This window comes from Equus przewalskii, chromosome 1 (assembly GCF_037783145.1).
Source record: "Equus przewalskii isolate Varuska chromosome 1, EquPr2, whole genome shotgun sequence".
NCBI classification, from domain to species: domain Eukaryota; kingdom Metazoa; phylum Chordata; class Mammalia; order Perissodactyla; family Equidae; genus Equus; species Equus przewalskii.
Genome location: NC_091831.1, coordinates 29151364 through 29162565, shown reverse-complemented (window position 1 = coordinate 29162565; position 11202 = coordinate 29151364). Strand labels below are relative to the sequence as shown.

The window sequence follows — 11202 nt, the reverse complement described above, 5'->3', positions numbered from 1 at the left end:
CTTCGCGAAGGCGGAAAACTACAGCCCCGGCCCTTCCCCCCTCCTCCCGTGCCGGCGCAGGAAACCGTGACCAAGCCAGTGCCCGGCCGGTGCCCGCAGTTAAGGTGGAAAAAGCCGAGCGTTCGCGCTTGGGGGCAGGGTTGAGATTAACCTGGGCAAGCCTGGCGGACTCAGACTCGCGGCCGGGCACGGCCACCCGAGGAGCCCGCGATCAACACAGCCTGGTCCCTGCTAGGATCCCAGCACGTGGGGACGCTCGTGGAGGGGTTGGTAAACTCGGGGGGAAAGCCTTTTGCCGCCTGCAGAACCCCCAGACAGTCCCTTCCTTCCTCCTCTTTCGCCACTGCCGTGCACCCCAGCACACACACGCACACACCCTGCCCTGGCTTGTGACAGCTGCAAACTCTGTCAAACTTGAGCCGCTGGGCACAAACTCCTCGCCTTTTCCTCCTTTCCTCTCTTGCCCGGGAGCAGAACAGGAGTAGAGGGCGGGGTGGGGGGGTGGGGGGGGTGGTCCTCGGCATCCGGACCCGGGAGAGGACAGTTTGCAAAAGTCGGAGCCTCTTCTCACTGGGACATAAACCCTTGGCCTCCCGCCAGGCCGCCAGACACCCGACGCGTTCCAGGGCGAAAGGCGTTGGTGGTTGCAGCGGCGAGGCTTGGCAGGGCCCTGGCTGATTGCCCCGCCGCTGCCCCAGCCGGGCCTTCCCAGAGCGCCACCCCGGGACTCCCACTATTGCGTCGGGCCGCGCCACTTGGAGCCCGGGTTCGGGGCTGCCAGCCCCTTGCCGAGCCGTCCTCTGGGCGCTCTCAGTCTTTCTAGCTTAGTTCCCCCCAGCGCTTGTCCGAGGTTAGCTCTCTCCCCGCCTGCCTCGCTCCCTTTGCAGTCTCACTCTCTGGTGGGGCTGCCTCTGTCTCTCCCTGTCTCTCTGTCTCCGTCTCTCTTGTTTGTTTCAATGCGCGGACACTGATTGCGCCTTATGAAGTTCTAACTGGTTTTGTGTCAGGAAGATCTTTCTCGCTGCTACCCAGCCTGGCGTGACGGATTAAACATCAACTAGTTAAATAAAAATTAATATCAACTGCCTCCTAACTTCTAATGTCATGTTGTTTATAACTAATGAACTGATTAGAGGATAAACACATCACGGAGACATTCAGCTCTCCTGCCTGGGCCCAGCCGCTGCCCGGTGCCCACTCCCCAGCACAGCCTGCCAACTGCCAGGCCCTGAGGAGGGCGGGGGCTGGAGGGGCGGAGGAGCTCCCCAGGGCTTGCTCCTCTGCCTGCCTTGATCTCTTTCCCTCTCTTCCCCTTCCTCTGTACTTTTCCTTTTCTCAGTGTCTCCTCTTTTTCTTTTTTCTTTCTTTCTTCCTTTCTTCCTTTCTTTCTTTCTTTCTTCTGTCTTCCGTCCTTTCATTCTTCTGTCCTCCTCGTCTGACCTGTGCTTCTCTGCAAAGAACAGTCCATCAGACTGTCCCTGGTTGTGTTTGTCTGTCTGTCTCTCTGTGCTACTTTGCTCCCCAAACCCCCCTTTCTCTATGGGAGTCTCTACCTCTCTCTTTGCACTTCTCCCCCCTCATTTGGATTCATTCTTCCCCCTCTCCACCCCACCCCAGCACAGAGTGTGATGACTAAAAGCATTCTTGTGACTGGGCTTCCGCTCTGCTACAAGGCAGGGGGCTGCATCCTCTTCCTCAGCACCTTCTGAAGGACTGAGACCCCTTCCCCAGCGATTTAGGGGAAAGGGGAGGGAGCTTTAATAAGTGGAGTTGTGGTTTCTACTTCTCCTCTATTTAATCTGGAAGGGAAGGGAGGAAATAAAAGTGATTTTTAAAACTTTCGCCTTTCCTCTTGTCCCAGAAGCAATTAATACAGGTTCAAGTGCTAAATTATTTTCAGGGGAAGAAAAACTGCTCTAGTGTCCTTCCTCCAGGGGCTTCAGAGCCCTCTGCACACACACCCACCTCACCAGCCTGAGCAGCCTCCTGCAGGGCCCTTTTCCTAAAGACACGTAAACCAAATCACAATTGTCATCACGACAACAATAAGGCAGGAAAACGAGTAATCACAGACCTGGCCCGGGTGATTTTTTTTCCTAAGAAGCCACAACGTTTAAACTTGGTTTGCCCTGGACCACAGGGTCTGACAAGACAATAACAACAGAAAAAGCTTTTAAAACCAATTTAGCACATGTGAAAATGTAATTCTAATGAAGAATCAATAGGCTGGCGGATCATTTTTCCTGGGACTCCTTGGAGAACCTGAGAGAGACCTTCAATCAATGGGGCGGGCAATGAGCAAAAGGGCCTGAGAGACAGTGTGGGACAGGGGTGAGGGCTGGGCGACAAAGAGAAGCGGAGGCTGAGGTACAGAGCTGGGCCCTTTGACTGGCATCACTTTGCAGGTTTCCGGAGTCCCTAAAGCACCAAGAATCTCAGAGCCAAGAGCTAAGCAAGCTCCTTCCTCCTCTTGGTCCCTCTGGTATGCGACAGGCTGCTTAGCACAATGGCCTCAGCTGCCTTCCTCTGGGCTTAGGCCCCAGCCATGGCATTGCCCCAGCCCTGGGCCCTGGGTTCAGGTAACTGTGACGAGCTGGCTTAGGAGCAGGCAGGGACACTGAGCTGAGCGTGTGTGTACCCAGTTCAAAACACCTGGTTCTCCAGTGGGTGCCTACCTGCTATCTGTGTGTCTGCAACGTTGGGTGTCAGTTCTTGTCTCTGATAATACAGGCGCAAGAGCAACGAATGTGTCTGTGGTCCCCCTTCATGTTTTATAAATTACTTCCACACGTTCTCTCGTGAGAAACCTGAGGGAAAGGCAAGGTTTGTTACCACTATTCTAGAGAAGAGGTAACAAAGGCACAAAGAGCTGTGCAGTGAAGGTGTGACTCAGCAGGTCACGGCCCTTGTGTGCGACTGGGCGTGGTTGGTTCTGAGTAGGTGACAGAGTGAGAAGCTAACTCTGCGTGTGCGTGTGTGTGTGTGTGTGTGTGTGTGTGTGTAATGGAGTAACTACATGAGAGTGTGGTGTGTGTGTAACTAGGGTTTTATTTATGCATGTTGCTCTCTCATCCTTGTCCTTGGAAATGTTGCTCTACGTATAACAAAAAGCAAGAAATTTTTTTTTCACTTTTAAGTTTTTGTGCTCATAGATTAAAAAACCACTGTTTGATTAAAAAAAGAAAAGAAAAGAAAAGAAATGCCCACAAAGTCTGATGTTTTAAATCACAAATATTGGTAGAATGGTAATTTGGCTATGATTTGCCTGATAGAAATTCATGTTCCTGTAGGAAGATTTTAAAAATTTAAACTGGGCAACCATGAGATTGGTCTTGCCTCTGGGCCCCTGTGCTGCTCCAGCTTCCTGTCCTTAGTTGCACAGTCTTGCTAGAAGAACTTCAGCTGAAGTGGATGGGACTCCCAGTGAAGAACTTCCAGTTTCTAACCTAAATGGGCCCAGTGGACCTCCTGGACCTGGGCCCTGCCCCTTGCCTTGTTGCCTTTCTGCCTGGAGTCTGGCCCTGTGTGTGCAAGAGATGGAGCCAGTCTAGACCCCTGCCTGCACTCTGGCACTTACCCAGCACTGTCCTTGACAGCCCCTCAGGGTTACTCAGCACAGGTGAGCCAAGCTGTGTGAAAGTGGGAGGCCCAGGGTGGGCAAGTGGGTGGGCATATACAGTGGGGTAAATTAGAAAGGCATACATGGGGGGTAGGAATGGGAGCAGTAGTGCTCAAGAATTGTGTGAGTGTGTAGGATGTGGGAGTACAAAAGTGGTGAATGAAAGATTTAAGGGAAAATTTGTGACAAGAGGGTGAGGAGTATAAATTCCAGTCTGGGAGGGCAGGCTGTGGGAGAAAGCTAACGTGAGTCTCTGATCAGGGATGAAGGCTGTACTTGGAGAGGGTGTGAATCTGAGGGTCCGAGACACTTGGGGCGAGAGCACCAGAGGATTGTGGAATGGTGTAGCTCAAGCCCGTGGTCATGAGAGTGTGACAGGAGCTTGGGGGGGAGCTGGTCATTCTCCCCCATCCCCACCATCTCCGTCAGGGCAAGGAAGCCAGGAATTTTTCCTTTTCTTCTAAGTTTAAAATGAAAAACAATCCTGAGCAGAAGAGCTTGTGAGGGATTTAGTGAGCAGTGCCACAATGCACTGGTGACAGGGACCTCCAGGGAGCGACCATGTGGCTGGAGAAAGTTGGGGTAGGTGTATAATGGATCTTGGAAACTGAGGCCGAGAGCCAAGACGGGGGGTGGGGGGGGGTGGGGGGGGGTGGGGGGGTGGGGGGGGTGGCAGGCTGTGGAGCCTGACGGTTGAGAAAGTAGAATGGGGCGGGTGCTGAGAGTCGTGGGGACGGGGAATCGCACAAAGTTGGGAATTGTAGGAGAGTGAAGACGCCCCTGCGTGTGAGGCTGCAAGGCTGCCGGGGAGCGTGTGACAGTGAAGCAGAGGGGGTGGGGTGAGAGGGTGTGCCGGCGTCTAGGCTGGGGATTCGGTCTTTGGGTGCCTGTGGCAGCACGGGTGCCGGCTTGCCTGCGGCTGGCTCGGAGCCTGGGTGCGTGTGCGCGCGTATGCGCGGGGCGGAGAGCCTGAGGCTCCTCGGCGTGTGGCCGTGCCTCGGCGCGGCCGGGTGTGCGAGCGCGGGCGCGAGCGGAGCGCACAGCCGAGGCGGCGGGCAGCCGGGGTTATCTGAGCCGCTCGGTCTCGGGTGGCTGCGCCCAGATCTCCGGGCGGCCGCGGCAAAGGCGAGACGCGCTGTCGGGCGGCGGAAGAGCCGAGAAGTGAGACCCGGGCCCAGACGGCAGCGCTGGGAGCAGAGCATGGAACAGCGCGCGGGCCGGGCAGGTAAGAGCGGGCAGCTATCGGTCAGCGCCATGGGCAAGGCGGGGAGGGTGGCATCTGAGAGGGATGGGGGCGTCCAAGCCGAGGGCGGACTCCAGTCCTTTTTCTTTCTGTGCTCCCCGGCGGGGCCACTATAACGGCTGGGGCCTGGGGCTCTGCGGCCTCTCCTCACCACTGGGGCCTCCTGGGCCTTCCCTCCTGTTGTCCTCTAAATCTACTAAAAAGTTTCCACCCAGAAAACATGAGTTTTACAACTTCTCTTGGTCTTTCTGCACAACCTGGCTTTTCCTTTCTGTCGTGCGTTATCTTTCCAGTTTCCATCAGTGTACAAATATTTTGCACAACTTCCTCCAAACTGGGAGCACTGCGAAGACCGTAGTTTCTAGTGGGAATGGAGTGTGGGTGTGTGTGTGCATGGGTGCCACTGGATGGGGACATGCTGGGTGCAAGTGTGTGAGAGTTTTGTGTATTTGAGTGCGAACCAAAGTCTAAGCACTGGTGGACATGTGCTGAACCTGCATGGAGAGAAGGCTCTGCCCCCAAAATAAACAACTCAAGGAAAGCCTGGGGCAAGGGGAGGGGTGGCAGGCCCCAGGCGACCCAGGTGGGGTGAAGAATCTGAAGCTGCTTACCCAAAAGGCCAAGGGAGTAGAGGGCTCGTCTCTCCATTTTTTCCCTTCCTGCCCCTCTCCTCCGGGCCTGCCAACCCAGCTCAGTCTGCCCACTAGGCACCCTGGTGTAGTGAGGGGCGGTGAGCCAGGGACCCAAGTTTATTTGTGGATTGGTGGGGCAAGAGGGGGTTGGATCAGGTTTCCAAGAGTTTTCCAAACAATTCCACAGAGGTCAAGGACTAACTCCAGGCCCTTTTTGGCATCCCTCCTCACCTTCCCCAAACCTCCTTCCTCTCCTCCCTCCCTCCAACCCCTCACCAGCTCAGGTTCTAGTTCTTTCCACCCTCAGCACTGCCCTCCCTCTAGCTTCTTGGCCCAGTCTCTGGGCTGCCTCGATTCCCCCTTTGAGGCCTTGTCCCTGCTAGGGAAACTGGCCCCCCAGGGGTTTCAACTGTGGCCTCCTGGGCTTTTAGGGTTCTGGGCCACCCCTCTGCACCAGAGGTTTAAGTAGGGAGATCAATAGCAAACAGTTGTAATGATCTAATTAATTATGGCAAAATTAAAAGCGAGTACAAAATCAATCTCTGATGGTGTTGAAGATGGAATTCAATTGAGAGCCCATCTGTGCACCCCCTCGACCGTATAAATATGCAGCCCAAGGACAGACCTAATGGCTGGGCCTTCCTGCGAACCTCTCTCCCCCTTTCTTCCTCTCCTGCACAGGGCTTCTCTCTCCCTCACTCTGAATCTATTTTGCCTCCTGCCCCCACCCCTTCTTCCTTCTCTGTCCAGTCTGCTCAGGCTCCTGACACTCCCACTTTTCCATTTTCCCTCTCCGAAGGTGGCTCTCCCTGCCTTGCATGCCTGAGGTGCAAGGACTTTGTTCCCCGGCCCGGCAAATCTCCCAGAAGACGCAGCCAGGCGCCCTCCCCAGCGCCTCGGGAAGGAGAAGGCAGAGCGGTGGGGGCATTCTTGAGTGCCTCTCAGGGCCCTCCCCTCAAGTTTCTTGGCGCTCAGGATACTCCAGGAGGGACCAGGGTGCTTACCCAGGGGCTCTTGCGCCTACCTGCTCCTGGTCGTGTAGCCGCTCTCCCCGCGCGCGTGGCAGCGGCCGGGAAGACCAGCTGCGCACCGCGCTCCCTTCCCCTTCCCTCCTTTCTCCGCTTTCTCCGCCAGGATCGCACTCCCGCCAGCCGCGGAGTGGGGAAGGGTGGGGAGGAGCTGTGGAGCTGGGCAGGAGGCAGGGCTGTGTCTGAGAGTAGGAAACCCCCGTTCCCTTCCAGGCGGCCCCACCAAGACCCGGAGTCTTCCGCCCTCCAAGCCGCCGTCTCTCTTTCCTTCTCTTTTTCACCGCCCCCTGCCTCTCCTCTGCCCTCATCTCTTCCTTAGACACGTCTGGCCGGGGCACAGCTCCCCGGGGGCCCAGCGCCCCCAGACGGCCCCCGTGTCCCCTTTGGCCCCATCCAGCTAGTTCAAAATGTCAATGAGACGCGCGGGAGAGCGAGCGTGTCTGGCGGACGCTTTGGCGCAACCGCCGCAGCCGGGTTTGCGAAGGATGCGGGTTTTATTTACTCTCGCTGAGCCTGTTCGGGAGCAGCGAAAACCGCCAGGAAAAGGCGAGGGAAGGGGGAAAGGAGAGAAAATCTCTAACTAGGTCAATTGTGGTCTTTGGCTATCGTCGCCTATACCCTCAGAACCGTAAAAATAAGAGCTTTATTTGATGTTCTCCCTGTTACTCCGCCGGCCTGTCCCAGCTGCCTCTCTAGCTCCCTGTCGCTGGTCCCCTGCCTCTTTCTCCTGGGGTCCTGGGCCCACTCCCGGGCCCACACTGAGTTCCCAGGGTTGTTTCTGCCCTTGGAGACCCCTCCCACTCCCTCGTCCCGCCGCCGGGCCCTCAGAGCCTGGGGGAGACACAGCCCCACGCCTCCCCGCCCTCTTTTTCCAGGCCTCCTCACCCCGTTATTAATTGCTGTGTTGACCTGCAGGATTGATTGGCGGCCCCGCTGGAAGAGGCTGCGGAGGCCTTGGCCTCGGAGCAGCTTGGTTGAGGGCAGAGGGAGGAGGGGGGGAGGTGCTGGATATGGGTCCTGAGCTCCTATCTCAGCCCCGCCTGGGACACAGCTGTTTGCCTGGACATCCTTCTCCACCCCCCTCACACACACACCTTTTACACACCCTCACAACACTCACACTCACACGATCTCCGCACTGAGTCGTTCAGTCCCCAAGGAGACACATCAGAAATTCTCCTTAATTGATTTAGAAATTGAAGGAGGCTTCCTCCCTCCATTAGTCAGTTTCTCCAACATATTGGTTAGCTGCGGGTCTAGACCTCACCCCAGGGCCGGACATGGCGAAGCCGACTACTGGGAACCGGGCTTTTTTCTGAGATTTACTTGCATCTTTTTTTTTTTTTTTCCTAGGAACAGTTACAGAAAGTTGAGAAATAATCCTGGATGAGGGTAACCCTTAAAGTCTCAAACCAAAGCACTTTTTCCAGAAGGAGCCCTTGCCCTGGCTCCTGAGGGATTCGGGTCAACCCTTTTGTTTCAAGTTCGGGGAATGAACGGCTCTGGACCGCGGAGAGCGGAGGCGGAGGCTTGCTTGTAGCCGCCTGGGGCAGGGGTCTAACCCGACAGCGGAGGCCCTCCCCTCCCTACCGCCATCCCCCGCCTGCCTAAACCGTTGCGCGCGCGACACACACACACACACACATACACACGGCCCCCACAGCCACAGCAAGACCCCTTGCCCCGACCTCAGGCCACAGGCCCAGCGCCCAGGAACCCAAGCGGTAGTGAGCCCCCGGGACGTCCTGGCTCCAGGCTGGAGTGGGCGGAGGCGGCAGGAGTAGACAAACCTCGGTCGGTCCCCAGAGCGACTCTTTTCCTAGGTCCTCTCCCTGTCTCACCAGCCCGTCTCTCCCCCGTTTTCCCCTCTCCCCTCCGCTCCGGTCCTTTGTTTCCAGCCACTTCGCGGCGCCGAGCAGCCTGTCCCCCGCCTGGGCGGCCCTGCCCTTCGCTTCCCTGTTTCGCTGGCGGGTCTCCCCTGCCTTACCCGCTCCCGGCTCTGGCGCCTTCTCCGCCTGCTCCTCACAGCCGCACAGCTGCTGGCAGAGGAGGAAGGAAGGGCGGGCGCGCCGCGGATGGATCCGAGAGTAGATTTGGTTCTTGCTCGCAACTCCGGGGAAACTCAGCCCGCCGGGGTTCTCCCGCCCCTCTCCAACTATTCCTCAGCGCTGCGGAGCCGCGCGCCCTCGCCCGCGTTTGGCCCCTTCCTTCCCTTGTGCATTGGCTGTGGCTATTTCGCTCCCCTGGTCTGCCCAGCATCTGGAGTTGCCTTCCTCCTGCCCTGCGCTCCATTCCCTTTGGGCTGCCCTTTGCTACCGCCTGCCCTGTTCCTCCGCAGCCCCCTTGATCTCGGTGGGTAACACCTGGGAGGTCGGCGGCCCTCAGGCGCTGTCTCCCTCCACCACAGCCAGGTCAGGCTGCGGGCTCAGGGCCTGGCTGAGAAGAAGGTTAATCATTACTTCGCCACGCCACCGACACTCAGTCTCACTCGGACTCTCTCACCCTGGCTTGGGGACGAAGGGAAGGGGCAGTTGGTCAGGTGGGGACCAAACCAGCCCCTTCAGGCCTTTGGGAGACAGGTGCCTTCTCTGTCCCCTCAGCACCCCTTTCATGTCCCTTTCTTCCCCTCCTCTCTCCGCCTTCCCACGCCTCCGCTTGCTCAGGTCTGTCCCCACCGTCCCATCTCCGCTCTGGCTTTGGCAGGTTGACTGCAGGTCCTGGGAGGACCAACTTTCTTTGTTTGGAACCGGACTGGACGGGATTTCCTTCCCAAGTCTCTGCCACCGGGCCAGCTCCTCCCAGCGTTTTTGGCAGACAGGCCCGAAGGGGACCGCGCCTGAGGCCACAATTAACCGGGCTCTTGGGGTGGGAGGGGGGAGGATTTAACTGATCCTCTAGCAGCTGCGCTGATGCAGTGGGGTGAGGGTTCAGGAAGAAGTGGGAATGGAGGAGTGGCAGGAAAGACAGGGAGCAGAGTGATAAACATGTGCCAGTGTGGTGTAGTCAATGGGAAGGAAAAGAATCCTGAAAGGGAGGAACACAGGAAGGGGGGTGATGAGGAATCCTTTAGTTACATTTATAGGATAGAAGTTGGATGGAAAACCCCACCTCCTGCCCTGCCTAAGCACCCAGACCCCTTCTGTTCCCTTTTTGTGGAAGATTAAGAGTTCAGAAGCTAGACACTTACTCCTTAATCTACTATAGAAATATTTGGTTTTCAAAATGCTTTCCTATTGGCTAGTTCCATGGAGCAGCCAAGACAGGTGTAAATATCCCTATTTTACAGGCAAGGAAACTAAGACTCAAATTGGTGGAGAGACTGTGCGTGTGGTGGTTGCTGCTTCCTCCTGTGGGCTGAGTGACCCCTTTAGCTGTGCAGAGGACCATGTGTGTCTGCGAGTAGGGGGACAGGCTGTGTTTAGGTCAGAACCTGGAGTATCAGGGCCTCAATGGGCCTTTTGCCCCCTTCCCCCAGCTTGTTCTCTCTTGGACGGAGCCCTCCGCTCCTACCCTATAGACCTGCTGCCCCAGTTTCTCCTGGCTTGACTATTTTTTCGGCTCCCCAGTAGGGTGGCCCACCGGTGGCAGCCACCTGGCAAGCCAGTGCCGCTAAGAGGCCGCTTTGGTGGCCAAGTGGCTTGCATTGTCATTTCCCCTCTAGGACCTCTTGTGAGGAGAAGCCGGGTTGAAGGGGGAGGGGCCGGGGAGGATAAAGGCGCAGCACGTGCGCCCGGCCTCCACAGGACCAACAGACCGAGCGGGCGGGGCCAGCCGGGAGTCAGGCCCCCCGGGCTTCACGCAGGGAGCCCAAATATTGGGAACAAAAGCGGGAAAAGAAGAGTGAGAGCAGGAGGGAGGGAGCAAGGGAGGGAGCGAGGAAGCAGAAATTAGGGGGTCTCAGATGAAAAAAAAGAAAGTAGCTTTAGGGGGAATGTGCCGTGGAGTGTGAAATTGCAGCCCATGGTGCTCCATATTGTACCAGAAGCTCTTCCAAAAAAAAAAAAAAAAAACCATCCTCCAACGTGACCAGAGGGCTAGGAAGGGGGAGGGGCGGGGAGAGGCTGGGGAGGAGGCGGAGGGGAAAGGGCCGGGCGGGAGCCGGTCAGGCCGAGCTGGAGAGGGGGCCGGGGTGCGTGCACCGACTGCTGGGGTCTGATAGCCCAGCGTATGGGGCCTGGGGCGAGTGGCCCGTGGCAGTCTCGGACTTGGATTGTCAGACGAACTTTTCTCTTTTTTGTGATGGTGGTGGTGACTTCCAAAACTGGCACTCATTCAGAAAAGGAGCTCAGGCTGCTGCTCTGCTCTACCCTCATCTCTTCCCCCCTCCATTTCTGCTTCTCTTCCCTTCGGACTAGTTTTCCCCCCTTGGTTCTAAACAGCTCCCCCCCTCCCACCCCCGAACTTTAATGCGTTTAATTTGGTCCGCGCTGTGGGGAGCATTTCCTAGGGAGATACATTTAATTTCGGCATTTCTAATCCCCTCCCTCAGAGCCCTGGCCCTGGCTCCCCTTGCCGCTCCCCGGGAGGTGGAAGGAGTGGAAGGAGGAAGGCAGCCCAGGCCACGGGGGAGGGGCACGCCTGGGAAGCTCCCGCATGCCTGCCAGGCCCCCCGCCGCCCAGCCGCCTCCCCAAACTGCTCGGTGTGGGGAACCTGGGCCCGGGTCAGGCCCCAGCCTGTGG

At 57.3% G+C, this 11202-nt stretch overlaps 1 protein-coding gene across 7 annotated transcripts in view; it reads left to right on the top strand.

Moving 5' to 3' along the window:
- Window positions 1–2555: 2555 nt before the first annotated feature.
- Window positions 2556–11202, top strand: part of PAX2 (paired box 2) — a 91959-nt gene continuing 83312 nt past the window's right edge. For all 7 annotated transcript variants that reach the window (XM_070558853.1, XM_070558812.1, XM_070558827.1 and 4 more), the window contains exon 1: window positions 2556–4844. In XM_070558853.1, the coding sequence (XP_070414954.1) occupies window positions 4571–4844 (274 nt within the window). In that variant the 5' untranslated portion in view covers window positions 2556–4570. The remainder of the gene's footprint in view (window positions 4845–11202) is intronic.